This window comes from Vulpes vulpes, chromosome 10 (genome assembly GCF_048418805.1).
Source record: "Vulpes vulpes isolate BD-2025 chromosome 10, VulVul3, whole genome shotgun sequence".
Taxonomy (NCBI): domain Eukaryota; kingdom Metazoa; phylum Chordata; class Mammalia; order Carnivora; family Canidae; genus Vulpes; species Vulpes vulpes.
Window position 1 is genome coordinate 38,603,841 of NC_132789.1, and position 24,477 is coordinate 38,628,317.

Below are 24,477 nucleotides of genomic sequence, written 5' to 3' on the forward strand. Positions count from 1 at the left end.
ACAATAGTCAAAAGGTGGAAACAACCCAAGACCATCAACTGATGGATGGATTAACAAAATATGGCATATTTGTACAATGGAACATTATTCTGGCACAAAAGGGACAACATACAGATCCATGCTACGACACAGATGAACCTTGAAGGCATTATGTTAAGTGGAAGAAGTCAGTCACAAAGGACCACATATCACATGATTGCATTTCTATGTCCAGAACAAGCAAATGTAGAGGGTTCCTGGTGGCCTACGGTTGGGGGCAGGAGGGAAAATGAGGATGGCTAAAAGGTTTCTTTTGGGGGTAACAAAATGTTCTAAAATTGATTGTAGTGATAGATGTACAACTAAAGCCACCGAATTGTACACTTTAGTGGGTGAACTGTATGGTATGTTAATTATACCAATAAACTGTTTTTTAAAAGAAGGACAAAAATGTACATTACCATTTCAAGCTACTATAAACAGCTAATCTGAGTAAACAAGAAAATAGATTAAAGCCTGGATACCCCAACTAGGCAAGCATCTTTGAAGATGACTGTGCTTTCCAAATAAGGAAATGGTTATTCAAGAAGCACCTCTTCAAATTAAAAATTGAGGAGATATCTTACTTTGAACCCATTAGGTCTGATAACACAAAATCACTCTAAACTAGTGTTTCTCGACCTCTGTCCTGTTGACAATCTGTGCCAGGTGATTCGTTGTTGTGGAAGCCTGTACTGTGGTGTGTAGAATGCTTACACAGAATCCTTGGCCTCGACCCACCATATGCCAGGAGTACCTTCTACTGTGTGACAACCCCAAATATCTCCAGACGTTGCAAAATGTTTCCTTGTCTGGGGAGGCAAACCACTGCCCCATGAGAACCATGGCTGCAGCCCAGGTTCCTAAACTGAGTTTTCTCTAAGCCTACAGCAGTGATTCTCAAACTGTGTCCTGACTGAGAGCATCGGCATCACCTGGGAACTTGTTAGAAATGCAAAGTCTCAGGCTGTATCCCAGAACTACAGAATCATAAACTCTGGGGGTGGATCAGTGTTTTAGCAAGTCCTCCGGGGATTCTAATGCAGACTAAAGCTTGAGGGAAAGCCCTGGACATATTTGGGAGGGAGCCCCTTACCGCTTCCATTTCATTATAAACAGACCCCTTGTGGCAGGCTATAAGGTCTGCAGGTATGCAGCCTTTCTTCTTTCCTGCTAACCAAAGCCAGATTTCATTTAGGTGTCCACAGAGAGTCCTTGATCTCAAGAAAGGTGGGTGGGCCCCAGCTGTGTGTGTGTGTGACAGGGGGGTGGGCTTGTGAGAAGGTGTGCCTGCTGGACACTTCTAGGGACTTGAGAAACCATCCCTCTCCGCCCTAGCTGCCCTTGTGCTGAGGCTGTGCGACCTGCAGCCGCAGCCACCGCCTTGTAACCACGATGGGACAAGCCTAAAGACGAACGTGCCCACCCACCAAGCACAGCAGAGCAGAATGAAGGAAAGAGCCTGGTCCTTAGAGACACTGAGCAGCTGAAGCCATCTCGACAATCACATTCCTTGAGATTTCTTGTTAAAGGAGAAAAGATTTTTGGTCTAAATATGTGTCAGGTGGTTGCTTTGTTTTGGTTGTGTTTTGTTTTGCAGTCAGTTACATCCTGATATCTTAAAAACAAAGCAAAGAACACTACTCCAAACAAACAAAAACTATTCTAATGGGGGGGTGCTTGAGTGGCTCAGTCAGTTAAGGATCTGCCTTTGGCTCAGGTCATGATCCCAGGGTCCTGGGATGGAGCCCCGCCCAGTGGGGAGTCGGCTTCTCCCTCTCCACCCCCGCCCCCCCCCACTCATTCTCACACTCTCTTTTGATCTCTCATGCTCTCTCTCTCTGAAATAAATAAAATCTTTTAAAAAACTATTCTAACTGTCTCTATAGCCCCTGACTCCCCTGAATGCCTAGACATTTGGGTAATGGCATTTTAACTGAAACAAAATGTGTTTAAGGAATGAGAAAGCTACTCTTGGTCCCTGTAGGCCCTAGAGAACACAGCCAGTCAGGGCGGGGGTGGCAGGCAGTTTTCACATTTTGACTATCTGATCTTACCTCTGATACTTAAACTGGGGGGGAAGCCCTAACTTAAGGGAAGGTAACTAAAAACCTTGTTTGATTTGATTTTTTTGAAAAGATTTTTATGTATTTATTCATGAGACACAGAGAGAGAGAGAGAGAGAGAGAGAGAGAGAGAGAGAGGCAGAGACCCAGGCAGAGGGAGAAGTAGGCTCCATGCAGGGAGCCCGATGTGGGACTCGATCTCAGGTCTCCAGGATCACGCCCTGGGCCGAAGGAGGCCCTAAATTGCTGAGCCACCCGGGCTGCACCCTTGTTTGATTTTAAAGCAAATTTGTGCAGCCTATCTCCATACTCTATGAAGTCAGCAGACAGAAGCTGTGCAGGAGTTAACTCTGTGGACCAAGGTATCCAAACCCTTCACATTCCTTGACTGGCTCCTGGGAGACAACCTTTAAGCCCCTGGAATATCCTGCTTGGTAACGACATCTTTGTTTACCTGTGGCCTGGGGCCACACCAATATTTTATGCTAACAGTATGATTGATGGTGAGTGCATTTTTGTTCAGCTAGGGCCCTGGGCTGTGCTGTGTCAGTTTGACCTTGGGGGTTAGGGGAACTAGAGACTGAGTAGTTAAGGTTAATCATTGGGGCACTCCATGACTATGTGACTGACCCCTGATAAACTCTCTAGATGTCAGGCCCAGGTGAGTTTCTGTGCTTGGGAATACTTCATACATGTTGCCATGCGTCATTGCGGAGAGGATAATGTACTGTCCTATCTACTCTAGTGGGAGAGGACCACGGGAAGGCTGCTTGTGTCTTGTCTCTTCTGGCCTCTATGTGCCTTTTTCCTTTGCTGATTTTATTTTATTATTATTTTTTTAATTTTTATTTATTTATGATAGTCACACACAGAGAGAGAAAGGCAGAGACACAGGCAGAGGGAGAAGCAGGCTCCATGCACCGGGAGCCCGACGTGGGATTCGATCCCGGGTCTCCAGGATCGCGCCCTCGACCAAAGGCAGGCGCCAAACCGCTGCACCACCAAGGGATCCCGCTTTGCTGATTTTAATCTGTATCCTTTCACTGTAATACAAACCATAACCATGAGTATAACAGCTTTTTTGAGTACTATGAGTCTCGATGAATCACCATACCTGAGGGTGCTCTAGGGACCTCCTGACACGGAAGGAAGTTACTTCTACAGAGAAGAATGCTAAAATATCAGCAAGGCCAAGCAAACCAGACACTGCTGATTTTTCCCAGTAAGAAATCTATTTTTAAATTTTTAATAATTAAATTAAATTTTATTATTCTTAAATTGAGGTATAATTGGGGCATCTCGGTGGCTCAGTTGGTTAAGTATTGGACTCTTGGTTTTGGCTCAGGTCACGATCTCAGGGTCATGAGAGCCCTGTGTTGGACTCTGCTCAGCAGGGAGTCTGCTTGAAATTCTCCCTCTTCCTCTGCCCCTCCTGCTCATGCTCACTCTCTCTCTTTTTCAAATAAGTCAATAAAATCTTTAAAAAGAATAAATTGAGGTATAATTGACATACAACTTTATATTAATTTTGGGTGTATAACATGATGATTTGAAATTTGTATATATTGCAAAATGATCACCACAATCTAATTAACATCACCATAAATAGGATTTTTTTTCTTGTGATGAGAACTTTTAAGATTTACTCTCTTAGCAACTTTCAAAGATGCAATGCAATATTATTAACTATTAACTAGTCACCATGCTATATATTACATCCCCATGAATTATCGAGCTTATAGGAAAAGCTTTCAGTGTTTCACCATTGAATATGATATTAGCTGTAGGTAGGCTTACATTTCAGGTCTTTAATCCATTTTGCGTAAATTTTTATATATGGTATAAGAGAGTGGTCCAGTTTTATTCTCCTGCATGTAGCCATCCAGTTTCCTTAAAACACTTTATTGAAGAGACTGTCACTTCCCCACTGTATATTCTTGGCTTCTTTGTCATAAATTAATTGATCATGTATGTATGGGTTTGATATTTTGTTTTATGTAAGAGCTGGGAGCCAGATGGGAGGGAAGGAGCAAAGCAGACTTATCTAGATGCTAATTCTAGTCAAACTGTGATAGAAGAGCTACTCCAAGACGGTCCTGTGGTCTTCTAAATTATGTCTTACTCCTAAATATGTTTTTGTAAGACTCCTCCATTTTCCAAAATAGTGCCCTCTCTCTCTTACTTGCTGATCTCTTACTTGCTGATACAAGAATCATTTGCATGTTTTCCCTTAGAAGATTAACTTAGCTGTTAGTGGGATGCCTGGGCAGCTCAGCAGTGGAGCATCTGCCTTTGGCCCAGGGCATGGTCCCAGAGTCCCAGGATCAAGTCCCACATCGGCTCCCTGCATGAAGCTTGCTTCTTCTTCTGCCTATGTCTCTGCCTCTCTCTGTGTCTCGAGTGAATAAAGAAATTAAAAAAAAAATACGAACTTAGCTGTTAGTCAGATATCTGGCTGAGAAGTTGGAATTCCTGAAGGCCAGAGACATACATACCAGCCTAGATACAGCTTGTCATTGTGTTTGGCAGTGATTGACTGCTGGGGTTGTCCCCAGTCCATTTTCTCCTTCCTCTGTCATTATAGACCCTCTGATTTTCAGCTGGGCACCTGGTTGCCCATAAAGTGAATTATACTTCCTGACTTTCCTTCCAGCTAGATGGGACCATATGAGTAAACTCTGGCCGATAGAACATGAGTGGAAGTAGTGTGTCCTTAAGGCAAATGGAACATCCTTGCTGTCCCCTCTTCCTTTTTTGTTGGCTTGAATGTGGATGAGAGTAACATGTTAAAGATGCTGGAGCAACGAGACAAAGGAGTCTAGACTCCTGTTACACTGAGCCACCATACCCCTTCTAGACTGCTTATGTCTACACTGTTAAGTAGGAGAGAAAACTTTTCCTTTCAAAAGATGTTGCTATTCAGGGTCTCTGCTCCAGCAACTCTACCTACATCCTAATTAATAGAGTTGGTCTAGATACCGGGTTCATAAAACTGCCTCAGGCCTGTTCAGTTTTGTGGCTCTTGCAGTACCCACTGCATAGGATGAAGTATATATTTTTGCAGAATTGTGTTCAAGATTACCACTGCTGTGACTAAGATTCTTTACAGGGAGATATTTACATCTCATAAATGTTCTTATTTCCCTTTTTACTAGAAATAGTTTGGCAAAAGATATCACTGGGTTTTAGCATCCTCTGGTCCATGGCTTCAGAGGTGTAACACCTACCAGTGTACAAACAACCTACCTGGCATCCTCTGGGTTTCTCAGCTGTTCACAATTACTCTGATTTTTTTTTCTTAAAGATTTTATTTATTTACTCATGAGAGACACAGAGACACAGGCAGAGGGAGAAGCAGGCTCCGTGCAGGGAGCCCAACATGGGACTCGATCCCAGGTCTCCAGGATCAGGCCCTGGGCTGAAGGCGGTGCTAAACTGCTGAGCCACCCAGGCTACCTGCTGAGCCACCCAGGCTACCCTACTCTGATGTTTTGACGTCATTTGAAACACAGCACTTGTTTCTGGGTTTTATTTTACCCATCCTGCCCTAGGATATTAAAACCCAAATCCTAGCTGCTTTCTCTCTTATTTTGCCATTGGGAGTATTAAGAAATTAATTTTTAAAAAAGATTTATTCGTTTATTTGAGGTGGGGGCAAATGGAGAGGAAGAGAGAGTCTTTTTTTTTTTTTTTTTTAGGAAGAGAGAGTCTTAAGCACACTTCCTGCTGAGCATGGAGCGCCACGTGGAGCTCAAGTCTCACGACCCTGAGATCACAGCCACTGAGCCACCCAGCTGCCCCTCCTTTTAGTCTTTTTATAAGCATCTTTTGTTTAAACATTGCCTACATTAAAATTTTAGTCTTACCGTCTTTCCATTTATTATATTGTAAGCATTTCCCCATGCCACTGTCTAGTCTTTGGGGGTCCCCATCTTTTACAATTGTATGAGGTTCCATCAAGTGAGCGTATTATGCTTGACTGAACTGGCTCCTGTTGCTTAATATTCAGGCTTCTTTCTATAGTGTTATGCATGGTTTGAAGAGTATGTTGATGCAGTACAGCTGGTGAGAGCTTGGAGCCTTCCCTCGCCAGTGCTGGCTGGCTAGGTGGCACACTTTTTGGTTTGGTCAGAAGCTCTCCTGGCCAACGTGTGTGAAGAACATGTGAATTTTCTAAGTTTATTTTTCACTTTATTAACTACTAGATCTATGAGGCAGCACAATACTCATGTCTAAAATGTAGGGACAATTTTTTGCTTATGTTTAAGTAAAACCAGATGGACTTTTCTATTTTTTTTTTCTTTCAAAAAGGCAAGGAATTTGTTCCTCTGGAAGAGTGGTTGGGACAACTTGGAAAAAATAAGCATTGTCTGTAAAGGTCAGGGCTGGGGTCAGGGGAATGAAGACAAAAAATGAACCTAGAGTTTGATAATTCCTTCCATTTTCTTTCCTAAAGCTGTGTTTTTAATACTGGATGATCCATCAGAACCACACAAGGAAGCTTTTATAAAGACATTGGTCCCTAAGCCCTATCCCCACAGATTCTGATCTAACTAACATATATTGGGGTCCAGGCACATGAAGCTAGGGTCAGGACCCACTGTCCTAAAGGCAATGGGCAAATGACATGGAAAAATATTCAGCCACACTAGCCATCAGAGAAATTTAAAATAAAATGACAAATATTTATAATTATAAGTGAGCATTAAAAAAATCATAGAATATGTTGCTCAAAAGAAGTCTGACACAGATATTACATGCAATAATATTCCATTTAGATAAAATTCTAGATGAGACAGAGATCAGAAGAGTGGATGTCTGGGAGGAAGTGGGGGACACATCTCTGCATCTGCAGGAGATGCAGAGTGACTGCGAAAAGTTCAGATGGAACCTTAAGGGATAATGGAAATGTTCTGGATCAGTACAGTAGTAGTTGTGTAGGTGTATACATTTGCTAAGTATAAGGCTGTACATACACAATCTGTGCATTTATTATAGGTCAATTATACCTCCACTAAAACAAAGAATATTGGGTAAAATTTCTTCAGAGTCCTCTCCCCAATAGCAGCACCCAGTGCTAATGAGGATGTGGTGTAATTACTACTTTTATATAATGATAGCAGAACATTTTGGTGGGATGCTTCTGAATGTTTGCCATGACATTTTAAGAACCAGAGTTCCAGATTTTGACCAGTAATTCCACTCCTGGAAATTTATTCTATAAAAATAATGTTTTAAACAAAAAGTATGTGTGTGTGTGTATATATACATATACCAAAATACCTTTTTTCTGTGTTATTCTGAGTAAAAATCTCATTCATAAGACCAGTGAGTAATTTGTAACTCAATTAGGACTGTGTTGTGAGGGTTGATTCCAGCAGGCCTAGAACTGACCTGAGCTGTTTTGCTAAAGTTCTTCCTTGGCGCTGACTATTGGTGAAGTAATGAAATTTGCTGATTAAAGCAGCATTGCTTTGTAATCCCAGGGCTGAGGAATCTGATGGCAGTTTTCACCAGCTTGTCAGCACTGTTTACTGATAACAGTGAGACCAATGATTTGTACTTGGTCTCAGTAAGATCTCAAGAAGACTCTGCTGTTGAGGCTGGTTACGTAGCAGAAATATGCTCACATGACCAGCTGAATATATATATATATATATATATATACATATACGTATATATACAAAATATATATACACACACACACATATATATATATATGTGTGTGTGTATATATGTATAAAGAAAAATCTCAGCTGAGACTCCATCTGGGGGGTCCCTGGTTTTGAGGTATTCAGTGCACACACTGGTAGTTCCTGACCCAAGAGAGGAGGTGCATCCCAGCATGGCCCTTACACATCTGGATCACCTCTGGGGATCCTGGCTGGACCACTCAGGACTGTCTGCTGTGAGACTGCCATGGAAGGCAATTCTGTTGTGCTACTGTATCCTCTCCTGCAACAAGTTGGACATTTGGAAGCACTGTCATTGGATCCTGTTAGTCTTCTTTAGCAATCAGATCCTGTTTAACTGCAACTATTTGTGCAAGGGTACATCAACTTTACGAAATACTATGTTTTACAAAAATAAGCAAATTCAAAGGCTGTGGCAACAAAGCGCTATGCTTACGAGACAACACTAAGAGGAGGGGAATATAAAATTTTATCCAAGCTATGGGGCAGCCCGGGTGGCTCAGTGGTTTAGCGCCACCTTCAGCCCAGGGCATGATCCTGGAGACCCAGGATCGAGCCCCACATCCAGCTCCCTGCATGGAGCCTGCTTCTCCCTCTGCCTGTGTCTCTGCCTCTCTCTGTGTGTCTCTCATGAATAAATAAATAAAATCTTCAAAAATTTTTTTATCCAAGCTATGATAGTAAAATCATAAAACTGTGTATTGACAGAGACTAGGAATGAATACACGAAGGATTCTGGGTAAGCAATTTATATACACATTAGATTCAGTGTCAATTCATTTGGCAGGCATCGTGGCATTTTATATGTTCTGGATCTCGCACTTCATTCTTTCAATTCCTTCTAATACCAAGATAAGGTGTGAGAAGAGCACTTCTTACTTATTTATTAATTTATATTTATCATTATTTATTATTTATTATTTATATTAGAGGACTGAGTTCTAGCCTTAGATTTCTAAGCAGCATCAACTGAACCATACATAGTCCCCTGACCATGGTTTCTACATTTCTCACTAATATGATGATTGAAGCAAGATAAGGAATACCAATGACTTTGAAAAATACTCTTTGCTATACAGCAATGGACAATGGTTTTAAAATCATTATTATTAATACCATCAGCATAGTTGGCGAGTAAGAATACAAAAGAATAAGAAATTTCAGCCTAATAGAAGGAATAGAGCAGGAGACTACAGAGCTGGGAGCAGAGGGGTGGGTCATGGAAAAATAACTAAAAAGAAATAGAATAATAGCTGTGTGCTAGACATTGTTCTAAGTGCTTTATGTCTATTTATTCATTTAATTTTCACAACAACTTTATGAGATAAGTGCTGTTATTTTGCCCATTTTAAAGATGAGGGACTTTGGGCATAGAGAGGCAACATAACTCATCCACAGTCACACAGCTAGTTTCTAGTGGATCTAGGATTTGTACTCAGGCAATATGGCTCCAGAGTCCATACTCTGAACTACTATGCTACATTCCAGAAAGGAGGAGAGCAGGAGGCATCTGGTGGAATGATGAGCAGGGAATGGAAGAAAGAGCAGGAAGTTCAGAAACACATTTTTTATTGAGCACCTAGTATATACTGTAGACTAAGGAAAATAAGACCATGGTCCATGCCCTTGAAAAGCCTATAGTCTGGTAGGAAGACACGTAGTGAATCACATTATTTCAAAATAATGCGGCAAGTTTTGAAATAAATACAAAGATGCATATACCAAGCGCTGTTAAGGATACAGAGAACAAGCACTTCACCCAGCCCAGGCTGGTGGCACCAAAAATGGCTTCTTAGAGAAGGTGACTCCTAGCCTAAGAATTATGAGTTGAAATGAGGAATTGAAACAGGGAGAGGGTGATCCGGACTGAGCAAAGTATGTGCAGGGAGAAAACCATGAAGGCAAATGAAAAGGGTGTATGTGGGAAAAGCATGAAATCCTTATCCAGAGGGAACTGGTTTTTGTTTACCTCACATGAACATCAAACTGCTTCAAAAGTTGCCCATATTTTTCACGTAGCACTTCCTTCTCTTGCTGCAACCCAGAAAGCTTTTCTGACAATTCTTGGTTGCTCTTAAGATGCTGAAAAACAATTTTTTAAAAATTAGTCTGTTCTGTGCTGCAAGGTTGGAAGTCTGAAAACTACATTTCCCAGACTCTCTTGACAGCAGAGTTCCAGCACTGTGGGGGGAACCCATGGTTCTCCTCTAGCACTAGCAGGTAAATGGACGGAGAGACAGCTGACGAGACATTTGCAGGGGCTTCAGGAAGTGTTCCTGCAAATCTCCCACTCTGGGGCTGCAGGAGTGGGTTTCTCTGGGATTTCTGAACTTCTGGAGTTACTGAAAGTCAGCAGCAGTTCTTTCTGACCTTCTCTCCACCCCTACGTTTCCCTTCCAACAGTTTCCCTTCCAACAGTTTGTAAGCATGTTATTCCCTGTGTTAGATCCTTTCTTGCTTGAGATATCTAGAGTAGATTCTGCTTTCCCAATACACTTAATGGGTAAAATGCTAGGCACTCAATGACCATTAGGTATTACTCAGGTCTATGGAACAGGAAAACTGAGAAGCACATCTATTTGCTTTTCTTACCTCGTCTGATTTTCTTTTTTCATCTTCTAGTTGTTTAAGTTGGGCCTCCTGTTCCTGAATTCTGGATTGTTGCTGAGAAGTGGTTATTTCCAGTTGATTCCCTTTATCTTGTAAGATGCTCACTTGCTTTTGTAGCTCATTTACATTCTGATCTAGGAGTTTCCTGAGAGCAATTAATGTACATTAAATCACACTGAGTTTATGGAATTCTTTGACCTAAAATTGTTATATCATCACAAGGGATTTTACTGGTTCATTGAGGTAGGGCACGTGTCCATAAAATAAAGAGACCAGCACAGGGGACCTCTTTTGTGACAAATGCTTCTCTTAGTTCTCTTTCTCACTCATCAAGACAACCCTACAAAGAGGAAGTAATTTTCCTTATTTCACAGAGGAAGCTGTAGTTCTGAGAGGTTTAATTAACTTGCTAGGATAAGATGGAGGTAGGGCTCTGATCCTGAATCTTCTATTCTTTCTACTCGTTCTTGTGGCTTTACAAGTTGGGTCCCTTGATCTTCTTGGTTCAACATAGGGCTGTTAGTTACAAATGTTATTGATACTAATGCACACAGGTTAACACTGCAAGAGCTGAATCATAAATAAGCCCGTGTTTGATGAGGAAATTCACCCTTTTCCAGAAGGGCCATAAGTATTTAACTCCTCAGAGGGAATCTCATCAGACTACAGTTCGTGGAAGAGTTTCTGAGGATTTCTGACAAGGTTCTTTGGATTTAGGAGATGATCAAGAAGAATATGATGAGGATGATGGAGTAACATCTACATGCTAGGTCACTACTGATACTGGACAACTGAACTCACTTTCTCTAACTTCAGTTTTCAGAAAAGCCAATGGATTACTGGGAGAGATTGATATTTGAGACTTGGGACTCATATCTCTCAGCCTCCAGCACCTCCAGCTCTTGTCATGGTTCTGGATATAAGTGCAGGCTCTATAAGCTTACCTGTACCGTTCATATCTGCCCCTGCACCAGGACTGCCCCCTTCACCTCTGTTTTATCTCATTCATTATAGACCTGAGCAATTCTTGCCAATTATTGACTACTCTTTTGGTTCCATTCTGAATTTCTGATCAGGGGCCAGACTAAGAAATAAGCTTTGGAGCTGAAAGGTGAGTTTTAAATTGCTAGAACTAAAGAAAATTGAGTTATATGCAATAGAATCTAGGAGTTGGAAATGGACATTGAAAAATAGCAAGTCAAAATTTAAAAAACTAATGAAATGTTAGAAATTAATTCCCATATTATATATAGTTTGAAAAAAGACAAATAAACCAGTTATGCCAATGAATGAAATTAAGAAGGCTCTCTGCTCCTCTCCCTTAGATATATGCAGCCACATCTTCTGGTGCAGTGCCAGTCCTGTCCCTGAGACACAACGATGAAAGTTGGAGTAAGTCAATTTGGCCATATTGGGCACCTGGCCACTGGGACTGCTTTTAACTCTGGTAAAGTGGATACTGTAGCCATCAATGGCCCCTTCACTGACCTCAACTACATGATCTACATGTTCCACTATGATTCTACCCATGGCAAATTCCACAGCATAGTCAAAGCTGAGAACAGGAAGCTTATCATCAATGGAAAGCCCATCTCCATCTTCCAAGAGCAAGATCCCGCCAACGTCAATTGGGATGATGTTGTGCTGAGTATGTTGTGGAGTCCACTGCTGTCTCATCATGGAGAAGTCTGGGGCTCACCTGAAGGGTGGGGCCAAGAGGATCATCATCTGTTCCCACTCTGCTGATGCTCCCATGTTTGTGGTGGGCATGAACCTTGAGGAGTAAGACAACTCCTTCAAGATTGTCAGCAATGCCTCCTGCACCACCAACTACTTGGCCCCTCTGACCAAGGTCATCCATGACAATTTCGGCATCGTGGAGGGACTCAGGACCACAGTCCATGCCATCACTGTCATTCAGAAGACTGTGGACAGCCTCTATGGCAAGCTGTGACATGATGGCTGCCTAGAATATCATCCCTCCTTCTACTGGCACTGCCGAGGCTGTAGGCAAGGTCATCCCTGAGCTGAATGGGAATCTCACTGGCATGGCCTCTGTGTCCCCACCCCCAATGTGTTAGTCATGGATCTGACCTCTTGCCTGGAGAAAGCTGCCAAATACGATGACATCAAGAAAGTGGTGAAACAGGCATTATAGGGCCCCCTCAAGGGCATCCTGGGGTACACTGAAAACCAGGTTGTCTCCTGAGACATTCATAGTGACACCCACTCTTCCACCTTCAGTGATGGGGCTGGCATTCCTCTTCATAACCACTTGGTCAAGCTTATTTCCTAGTATGACAATGAATTTGACTACAGCAACTGGGGGGTGGACTTTATGGTCCTCATGGCCTCTAATGTGTAAGAAACCCCTAGACCACCAGTCTCAGTGAGAGCAAGAGGAAGAGAGGCCCTCAGCTGCTGGGGAGTCCTTGCCCCAATTCATCCCCTAACACACTGAGAATCTCCAGACCACCACAGTTTTCATCCCAGACCCCTGAAGAAGGGGAGGGGCTTGGGGAGCTCCTGTGTTGTTATGTACCATCAATAAAGTACACTGTATCCAGCTTAAAAAAAAAGAAATTAAGAGATAAATGGGTTGAAGCCTCCTGGTTTCCCCAATGGCCTTAATCTCTCAATCCATTCCTTACATAGCAACCAGAGTGCTCTTTCTACATCACAATCTCATCATATCATAAGGTTCAAATATCTCAATATAGCTTGCTAGCTAGCTTACCTTTCTAGCCTCGTTTTCTTGCCCCCAAACATTTTGTTCCAGGCAAAATGAACTTTTTTCACTCCTGAAATAAGTCATCCTCTACACTTATTTCTCCCCTGCAACTTCAACCTTGTCCTTATCTTCCTCTTCTAGGACTTCTTCCCCTAATATTCTCTATTGAGCTATCCATCCCAAGTTCCTCACACTAAGCTTAAACAGATTTCATTGAGGAAGGCTTTCTTGAGCTCCCTAGACCAGACTAGGTGTCTCTGCTATGCACTACCACAGCATCTTCTCTTAGTATAACACTTATTATAAAGTCTATGTACACAGATATTCATTGCATCATTATTTGTAACAGCAAAAATGTCTAAAAAGCATTTTATATAAATTATAGTTATGTAACAGAATGTTATAAAACTGTTTAAAATGATATTATGGAACTAAAATCAATAACAGAAAGATAGCTGGAAAATCCCAAAATATCTGGAGATTAAACAATATGCTTCTAAATAATACATGTCAAATAAGAAGTCATAAACAATTAAAAATATTATGAACTACATGTATTTTACATGAAGATGAAAATACAACTTACAAAATTTGTGAGTTGGAATGAAAGCTGTGCTTAGTGGGACATTTACAGCATTAAATGCAAATATTGGGCAGTCTCGGTGGCTCAGTGGTTTAGCACCACCTTCAGCCCAGGGTGTGATCCTGGAGACCTGGGATCGAGTCCCATGTCAGGCTCCCTGCATGGAGCGTGCTTCTCCCTCTGCCTGTGTCTCTGCTTCTCTCTCTGTGTGTCTTTCATGAGTAAATAAATCAAATCTTTAAAAAAAAATAACTGCAAATATCATAAAAGGAAGATCAAAAATCAATAATCTAAGCTTCCACTTTAGGAAATTAGAGAAAGCAGACCAATATAATCCTAAATAAAGCAGAAGAAAAGAAATAACAAAAAACAGAGCAGAAATTAGTGAAACTGAACACAGGAAAACAATAGAGAAAAACAATTTAAATGGTTCTTTGAACAGATCAATAAAATTGATAAACCACTAGGCAGGGTAATCAAGAAGCAGAGAAGACACAAATTCCTAATATCAGAAATGAAAGATGGATCACCACTACTGATCCTATGGACATAAAAAAGGACAATAAAAGAATATTTTTTTAAACAAGTCTATGCCTACACATTTGATAACTTAGATGAAACAGACTGGTTTGTTGAAAGACACAGTCTACCAACACTTATGCAAGGAGAAATAGATACTGTGAATAGACCTCTACCTACTAAAGAAATTGAATCACTATTTAATAACTTTTCAAAAAATAGGGCACTAAGCCCAGATGGTTTCACCAGTGAATTAAACCAAACATATAAAGAAGAAATGATATCAATTCTCTACAATCTCTTCCAGAAAAAGTGAGGAAGAGGGAATACTTATTAATCAATTCTATGATGTCAGCATCTCCCTAATACCAAAACCAGATAGAGATGTTACAGGAAAGGAGAGCTGTAGACCAGTGTCTTCCATGAACATGCCCCAAGTCCTTGATGTGGCTTGTTATGTTCAGCAGGGCTCGAGTCTAGCTTACTTTTCTAGCCCCTTTTCTTGCCATTTGCCTTATTCTCAGACATTTTGTTCTGGGCCAGATGAACATTTATCACTTCACTGAAGAAGATGTTGATGACAACAGTAACAAAAATAACATCAAATATTGCAACAACAACAATAATAATAACACCTTTTTAGTCCTGACTTGTAACGTGTCAACTTGTCCAGGAATTACCTCTGTATATGTTTCTGGTTAGACTGGGCTACAAGAGATACACTTTACTTGTACAGGGTATGGAGGGTGGAAGTAAAGCAGTTTGGGTTTTACACTCAGGAAGTCAGAGTAGGTGGCTTTGAAGCTCATCCCATTGCCAGGTATCTGCGGCTCACCTCTGTGTGAAGCAACAGCTAGGCTTGCAACTGCTCTATCTTCTCCAGCTCCTGGACCAGGTGTTCAGTTAGCTCCTTGATAAGGGGGACCATTTTCTCCTGCAGGACACCTACTTCATCAAGGTTGGAGGCAGGGACAGGGTCCAGTCCATCCTCACGGTTTTGCCCTGTGCTCATGGGTTTAGCTTGTCATTGCACTCTCACTTCATATCCATCTACACTTCCTGACCACTCATCCTGCAGACTTTGAGCTCTAGCATAAGATGAATGATGATAGCCTTACAAACTGTGTAAACTGCCCCACAATGGCATAAGACCAAATCTTGGTACCAAATCTCTTACTAAATATGTATTTCTCTTACTGGTTCTATTCTGATGGATTCCTGACTAATACGAGTGCTTACTATGTGCCCTATGCTGATAATATAACCTAACTCTTAAAGCTCATTTAATCCATGCAACAATCTTATGAATTAGGTGTGGAGAGGCACTGAAAGGATAAGAAACTTGACCAAGATTATGTAGCTCTTACATAGCTAATAAGATGCCCATGTTATATTGTTAGGTAAAAAATGCAAATTCAAAAGCACATAGCTAATAAGATGCCCATGTTATATTGTTAGGTAAAAAATGCAAATTCAAAAGCAACATATTATTTTAAAGATTTAATTTATTTATGAGAGAGAGAGCATGAGAGGTCACAAGCAGGGGGGAGGGGTAAAGGGAGAAGCAGACTCCCCACTGAGCAGGGAGCCTGATGCAGGACTCGATCCCAGGACTCTGAGATCATAACCTGAGCCAGAGGGCAGATGCTTAATCGACTGAGCCACCGAGGTACCCCAAAGCAATATATTTTAAAGGGGTCAACTTTTGTCAACAAAATACGAATAATAAAAATATATGCATATGTGTAGAAAAAAGACCTGAGAAATATGTATGAACCACTCGAAGTGGTTATTGCCAAAGGACAGAATTCTAAAGGATTTATTCTTTTTATTTTATATAGCTCTTTTTTTTTTTTTTACAAAGATTTATTTATTTTATAAAGAGAGAGAGTGCACAGGTCTGTGCGAGCAGGGGAGGGGTAGAGGAAGAGGGAGAGAATCTCAAGTAAGCTCCATGCTCAGCGCAAAGCCCAACACAGGGCTCAATCTCCTGACCTTGAGATCATAACTTAAGCCAAAATCAAGAGTCAGAAGCTTAACCAAATGAGTCACTAATGTGCCCTAATATTTCTCTTTAGTAACTGAAATTTCATAATGAGTATTATAATTAATTATAATTAATTACAATTGTACTTGCTAGAATTATCCCATGGAAGTAGTAAAGGATATACACAAAAATTTGGCTACAAGGAAAGATATTAGGTTATTGCTTATTACAGCAAGAAACTGGAAAAGATGTAAATATACAACAATAAGGGATTAAATTAATTATGGTCTGCTATTAGAATAATGTTCTAGAAGGTTTATGGAAGATAAACCGAACAGTGAAAAAAGTTAGGTTACAATCTAAATATCTAAATTGGGGTTGCTTTCCTCCAGGTTACAAAACAATGTATATTATATAGTTCTTTGTGGAAAAGAATTTCCCTACATATTTCATTTTCTTATAGCTAGCTGAAATATTACATATTTCTTCTACATAGTTTGTCTTGGGTGATCTTCACAGAAGTATAGAGCTGGTATTACTAGTCCCACTTTAGAGATAAGAAACCAAGTTTCAGGGAAGTTAAATAGCCTTTTCCTTGTTCAATTCTTGGATTACATCTTTTGTTTCTTTTTTTAAAAATATTTTTATTTGAGTATAGTTGATGCACAATGTTGCATTAGTTTCAGGTGTAGAACGTAGTTATTTGACAAGTTTATACATTATGCTGTGTTCACCGTAAGTATAGCTACCATAATACGTCACATACAATGCTATTACAATACCATTGACTATATTCCTTATGCTGTACCTTTCATTCCCATGATTTATTCACTCCATAACTGCAAGCCTGTATCACCCACTCCCCTTCATCCATTTTGCTCATTCCCCTACTATCCTTCCCTGTCAATCCTCAATTTGTTCTCTGCATTTATAGATCCAATTCTGCTTTTTGTTTGTTCATTTGTTGTTGTTTTTTTTTTAGATTCTACATATGAGTGAAATCATATGGTATTTACCTTTCTCAGTCTGACTTATTTCACTTAGCATAATACTCTCCAGGTCTATCCAATTTGTGGCAAATGGCACAATCTCATCCTTTTTATGGCTGCATAACATTCCATTACAGAGGGTGTACGCACGTACAGCATCACATCTTTCTTATCCATTTGTCTATTGATGGACGCTTATGTTGCTTCCATATCCTGGCTATTGTAAATAATGCTGCAATAAACAAAGGGGTGCCTGTATCTTTTTAAATTAATGTATTTTCATTTTCTCTGGGTAAATACCTGGTAGTGGAATTACTGGATCATATGGTGGTTTTACTTTTAATTGTTTGAGGAACTTCCATCCTGTTTTCCACAGTGGCTGTACCAATGTATGTTCCTACTAACAGGGTATGAGGATTTCTTCATATTTTGTTTTTTTAAAAACCTCATACAGTTGTTTTGCAATCTATTATTCATAATTCCTGTTGCAGAAGTTCTTGGGGGTTATAAATCTGGTGTTTGTTGTATCCAATGACAATCATTTGTGGTAGCCAGTTTCCTTGTGTCATTTGGTAATTTTTTATTGTAGGCTTATATCTGATTAAACTTAATATATGGGAATCCTTCACATCTGAATTGGGCTTGCTTTCCTCCTAAGATAATTTGGGGAAGTCAGGAAGCTGCCTACTAGGGAACACTTCAAGACTCTCAGCTTAGTATCAGTCTTTAGTTCACTCTCCCACCTTGAGGCAAACTTCCTCAGCTCCTTTTCCCAAACCCGAGGTGATATTATTATTTGCTCTCTGACTTAGAAGTTTATTCACATTCATCATTTTTGTTTGAGCTTATTGTATGTTTGCTGTTGGTGCTTTCTCTTGCTTTACTGTGGGTAAAGCTTTAAAAGGTATACGGACTATAGTTTATTCAGGATCTAGCTGTGTTATAACAGAAGGATGGCCTGCCATCCTGTTAGAGGCAGCAGTGAGACAAGTATTTTTCTACTGTACCTCACTCTGTGAACTCATTTTTCATTCATACATTTATTCATTTACTTATTCAAACATTCATTCATTCACTATTTTCTGAGTACCTATTGAGTGCTAGGCCCTATACTAGAGCTTTTAACTAAAGCTGAAAGTATATTTCTCAGCTTCATAATATACATGAATGTCTGCGTATCTTTTCAGCAGCTAAAACCAACTTTTTCTTAAAATATATGTGAATTACTGTGAGTGTCATAGAAAAAGAAACCAGTTACTGAAGTTTAAGGTATCCAGGGAGATCGCCTAAGTAAGAATTCTAATAGTAATCCTAATAATTTGAGAAAAAATAAAAAAGAAAGCTCTTATCTGGGAACAGATTATTGATGATTAAGATACCTGGAAAGTACTTGAGACTTCTTTGAAGAAAATCAGCTGATAAATACAAACATCAATTTCATTTGGTTTGCCTTTTCACCAGTCATGTTAGAACTAGAAAAGCAAATCCCAGAGTATCATATTTCAGAGGTAATACAGTTATCAAGAACATGGACTGGGGTGTCTCAAAGCAACAAGATACAATCCCTGCCTTTAAGAATCTGACACGCTAGTGTGAATGGCAAACAAGACCAACAATGAGAACACAGTGTTGGTAAGTCTGGTGTAACTGAGTTCACTTGAGTGGGAACACTGAGGAAATACGTCCATAAACTGACATTGCTGGCAAACTCGGTGGTTAGCCCGGGGGAAGCTGCCATCTTTGTTCCTCTTACCTGTTTTGTTGCTCTTCCTGATATTGTTGCTTTGTTTTAGCTTCATTTTCCAGGGCTTCTTTTATTCTTTCCTCGAGTTGCTTCTTCCCCAAAGCACACGTGTCTGAGAGACAGACTTTGTGAGCTTGTTCTAATTTCTGCTGTAGATCCAAAATCTTGAAGGAAAAATTTCACCAATAAAATGTTAAGCAAAGTCTGACCTTTTTTCCAATTAGGGATATGCCATATGAGGAACTGGCAAACACAGTGCTAACAAACAAATCTGGTCTAAAGTAAACAGCAAGGCTAGATTAATTTTAATTTTAAAATAAATTACCTAAGTTTTACAATATATGAAACATTCACACAGTTTAACGGATGTTTGTGTAAATGAAGCTTTATAGTGAAAGCTCCTTCCCATCTCTAGCTTGTCTTCCTGCCAGTTTTCCTGCACTACGTACATAATCACTGGTATTAGTTTCTTGTGTACCTTTCAGGGATTTATTTATGCCTACATGAATATTATTATACAGTTCTCCCTCGTATGCATATTTTTTACACAGATGATGACATATCATATATACTTATGTACTTTGCTTTTCTAAAAAATATTTTCTTTTAGATAAAGAGTGAATAGAGGAGGAGAGGGGATAGGGGGAGGAGAAAGAATCTCAAGCAGGCTCCATGCCCAGTGTAGAGCGCGATGCAGGGCTTGATCTCTTGACACTGAAACCATGACCTGAGCCAAAATCAAGAGTCAAACACTTAACTGACTGAGCCACCTAGGTGCCTCAGATGCATTTTACTTTTTAAAAATAACACTATGTTTGGTGATTTTTCCATATTATATGTGTATATAGAACTCTTATAGATGTATACCATTCCATTATAAGGATATATTATAACTTATTTAAATAGATCCCTACTGATGGGATATTTAAATTGATTCCAGTCTTTCGCTATTACAAACAATCGCGCTAGAATAAATTATGAGATATGGATTTGCTAGGGCAAAGGTATTATTATTATTTGTTTGTTTGATAATGCCAAACTGACTCTGTAGGTATTAGGCCAATTTATACTTCCAACAGCAATGTGTGAGCATGTCTATTTTCTTCACAGTGCGACTAGATTCATGATAGGATTTTTTTTTAAGATTTTATTTATTTATTCATGAGAGACACAGAGAGAGGCAGAGACAGAGGCAGGTACAAGTACTAAATTGTTTTCCAAAGTGTTCATACTGGGATGCCTTGGTTGCTCCATCGGGTGAGCATCTGGCTCTTGATTTTGGCTCATGATCTTGGGGTCCTGGGGAGCCCTGCATGGGGCTCTGTGCCCAGCACGCAATCTGCTTAAGGATTCTCTTTCCTCTCCCTCTGCCCCTCCCCACACTCTCACATGTGCTGCTCTCTGCCTAAATAAATGTCTTTTTAAAAAAACTCAAAGTGTTCATGTTAATTTATTCTTTCAATTGGAGTCAATATTTAAAACTCCTTATTGTACAAAATGCTCACCGATATTTTTTTTTTTTAAATTTTTTTTTTTTAATTTTATTTATTTATGATAGTCATACAGAGAGAAAGAGAGAGAGGCAGAGACACAGGCAGAGGGAGAAGCAGGCTCCATGCACCGGGAGCCCGACGTGGGATTCGATCCCGGGTCTCCAGGATCGCGCCCTGGGCCAAAGGCAGGCGCCAAACCGCTGCACCACCCAGGGATCCCTGCTCACCGATATTTAGTACTGTCTAAATTTAGATTTTTTTACTAATCTGGAATTACCAACTACTTTTCTGTTTTTTTATTTTAAAAAAATCTTTAAGAGATTTTATTTATTTATTTATTTTAGAGAGAGAGTGAGGGAGAGAGAGAGAGAGAGAGAGAGAAAGAGAGAGAGGTCATGAGCAAGGATTAAAGGCAGAGGGAGAAGCAGACTCTCAACTGAGCAGGGAGCCCGACTGGGGGCTCCAATCCAGGACCCTGGGATCATGGCCTGAGCCAAAGGTAGACACTTAACTGACTAAGCCACCCAGATGCCCACCAATTACTTTTTTAATGGAGTAATAATATACACAAAGTTCACATATCTTGAGCATACTGAATGGAGTTTCACTTACAACTGTCTCTCACATCAAGGTATAGGATACTCCCAGCACCACAGAAAATTCCCTCTAGTCCTCTCCCAATTAGTGACCCTAATAAAGACAATCCCACTCTCAGATCATAACTTAGTTTTGTCTATTCTTAAACCTCATATAAATGAAATTAAACGGTATGAACGTTCTTGTTCTGGTTTCTTTAGCTCAAAATTAGGCTTTTGAGCATAATTAAGATTGCTGTAATCTACTTTTATTTATTTATTTATTTATTTATTTAAAATATTTTATTTATTCATGACACACACACACACACACAGAGGGGCAGAGACACAGGCATAGGGAGAAGCAGGCTCCATGCAGGGAGCCGGACATGGGACTCGATCCTGGATCTCCAGGATGAGGCCCCGGGCCAAAGGAGGCGCTAAGCCGCTGAGCCACCCGGGCTGCTCGCTGTCATCTACTCTTAGATATTTGTTTTATACTTATATGGTTTGATGAAATGATTTATTTACTTATTTTATGATTTATTTTTTTATGTGAAATTTGACTCTCCAACCCAAGGACCAAAATGTGCAACTGTTACATACTACTGCCACCTGGTGTTAGGCAATCTGAAATGCAGGGGCATTATTTCAAAACAGTCCATTTCACAACACAAATCTCCCCAAAATTACAAAGTAAATATCATATCAACAGACAAATGAGAGGAGAATAAATCTTTTAAAAGTTGAAAGTATAAAACAAAAGTCATATGGCTTCAATCGGTTACTTTAAGTTCATGTTATAGCTTTAATGAAACTTAACCTTTTAAAGTTCATGCAGTTTAAAGAAACACGAGATTTACTGGGAACGGTAGGAGCAGGTGATGTCAAAAGAGAGGAAAGTATGGAAGAGCAAAGAAAAACCCGAGAATTCTATCAAGTTGGCATTGTAACTACTTCTTAATATCCTTAGGGAAATAGGATTTCAGTTGTGATATTCAGTGCATGCTGTTTATTAAGCTCGAGGATAATTACCTTCGCTTCTGCATCAGCAACTTTTGATTTCTCCTGATCCAGCTTTTCCTGCAGGTTGTTCTGTGATTTAACGCTCTGAGCCTGTACCTCCAGCTCCAGTTCCCTGATTTTCTGCTGACAGTGCTTCCATTCTGCTGTGAGTGAAGAACACATCTTTGTGCTATCTAAGAACTTCTGCTGGGCCTGCTTTAGTTCAACTTTGATCTAGAGGTGGGGATTAAACAGAGTGATAGTAATAAGCATTGAAATAAGATGAATATTGAGCTAGGATAAGCACTTTTCATAGCAGTGCAGTCCCCCAAGAGCTGACAAATAACCAATGTCACATGGATGGTTACCTCTCTGGAGCTGTCATGTGTTAGTAAGGTTTGCCAAAGTCTATCTAGCCAGATGGCAGATGGCAGCTGGACAGAGGAATTTTCCCAAGAGTTTCTATACACGCATCATCTGAACATTTTCCATCCTTTTTTTCAATCTCCTACAAGCTGGCTTTCATCCTCACTACTCCATGAAACTGTTTATGCCAGGGGCACTACTGATCTCCCCACTGCCAAAATGAATCCAATGGACAAACTGAACTCTTAGGTAGTGTTCACTCCCTCCATCTCAGAAAGTCCTGTTGGAATCTATATGATACCGAACTCTGCTGGTTTTCTCCTTTCTCTTTTCTGTGTTCCTTCCTGGTCCTTTCCATTCTAATGCTACCCAACTTCTAAATATCATTGGACTACCCTAGGCCTTGAGAGTGGTTTTGAAATACCACCTTTATGCACATAACTGCCAAAATAAAACTCCTTGAGTCTGTCCATATCAAAAATCATTTTTTCCGGGGATCCCTGGGTGGCGCAGCGGTTTGGCGCCTGCCTTTGGCCCAGGGCGCGATCCTGGAGACCCGGGATCGAATCCCACATCAGGCTCCCGGTGCATGGAGCCTGCTTCTCCCTCTGCCTGTGTCTCTGCCTCTCTCTCTCTCTCTGTGACTATCATAAATAAATTAAAAAAAAAAAAAAGGAATAACAAGCTTTTAAAAAAAAATCATTTTTTCCCTCAATCTCCCTGATTTCAGTAAGTGATGCCACCACCTAAAGTTCTGTTTGAGCCAGTAGTCTGAGAGTCATCCAGAGCCTTCCTTTCTCATCATGAGCCCATTTGGCACCTGCTGGCATGCTGCCTCCACAACGTGTCTTGCATCAGCCCATCTGTGTCCACCACCCTTGTGTACGACATCATCATCTCTAGCCTGGATCATCATGATAACAACATGGTCCTGCTGCTTCCATTTTTATTCCCTTCTTATCTCTTCTCTTCATTGCAGCCCAAGTGTGTGTTTGTTGTTTCTTTCTTTCTTTCTTTCTTCCTTTTTTCCTCATTCTTGCCCTCCATCCCTCCTCTCTTTTCTTTCTTTCTTGAGAGCAAGTGCACAGGAGGGAGGGAGGGGAAGAGGGAGAGGGAGAGAAGCTCAAGCAGGCTCCACACCCAGCACAGAACCTGATGCAGGGCTCCATCTCACAACCCTGAGATCATGTCCTGAGCCAAAATCAAGAGTTGGGAGGCTTAACTGACTGAGCCAACCAGGTGCCCTCCCCCCAACTCCTTTTCTTCCCCTGCCAACCTCTTTTAAATCACAGGTTACTTAGCACCATGAAAGTAAAGGGACTATCTTTATATTTTAAAATTGATGACTAATTTTAGTAAAAATTTTGAAAACTTAAATGAAAAGAAAAAATTTCTATAAAAATAAAATTTACCTAAGTTGATAACAAGAAAAAATGAAAAGTGTGATTTCTTATAACTATTTTTTTTTTAATTTTTTTTAATTTTTTTTATTTATTTATGATAGTCACAGAGAGAGAGAGAGAGGCAGAGACACAGGCGGAGGGAGAAGCAGGCTCCATGCACCGGGAGCCTGATGTGGGATTCGATCCCGGGTCTCCAGGATCGCGCCCTGGGCCAAAGGCAGGCGCCAAACCGCTGCGCCACCCAGGGATCCCGATTTCTTATAACTATTAAGAAACTGAATCAGTAATTGAGAATCTTCCTAGAAGAAAACTCTAGAATCATAAGGATTCAGAAATCAGTTCTTACAGTTATTGAAGAAGAAGGAATTGTAATTTATTGTTAGAAACTCCTCCAGAGAACAGAAAAAGGGTATGTTTCCCATCTCATGTTAAGGGGCTAGGGTAACCTTAATGCCAATATCTGACATGGATGTTATAAGAAAGGAAAATGACAGGCCTGTCTCATTCAGGAACAAAGATGCAAAAATTCCAAAGAAATACTGGCAAGCTAGAATCAGCAATGTAGAAAAAAGAATAATAATTTAGGATGAAGTTGGGTTTATCCCAAGAATGCAAAGTTGAGTTAACATTAGAAAATCAGTTAATGTAATTCACCATATTAACAGATTTAAAAATAAAAATATGCAGAAAAGTAA

General features: G+C 40.3%; 1 protein-coding gene across 25 annotated transcripts in view; it reads right to left on the reverse strand.

Annotated features, from left to right (window-relative positions):
* CCDC30 (coiled-coil domain containing 30) overlaps nt 1-24,477 on the reverse strand; it is a 118,664-nt gene that overhangs the window by 13,913 nt on the left and 80,274 nt on the right. For 21 of the 25 annotated variants that reach the window (XM_072723644.1, XM_072723646.1, XM_072723652.1 and 18 more), the window contains 4 exons: nt 22,044-22,247; nt 18,950-19,104; nt 10,370-10,532; nt 9,747-9,859 (listed from right to left, as the gene is read on the reverse strand). In XM_072723644.1, coding sequence (XP_072579745.1) covers nt 9,747-9,859; nt 10,370-10,532; nt 18,950-19,104; nt 22,044-22,247 — 635 coding nt within the window. The remainder of the gene's footprint in view (nt 1-9,746; nt 9,860-10,369; nt 10,533-18,949; nt 19,105-22,043; nt 22,248-24,477) is intronic. The other 4 variants (XM_072723650.1, XM_072723651.1, XM_072723649.1 and 1 more) reach the window with 1 other exon arrangement.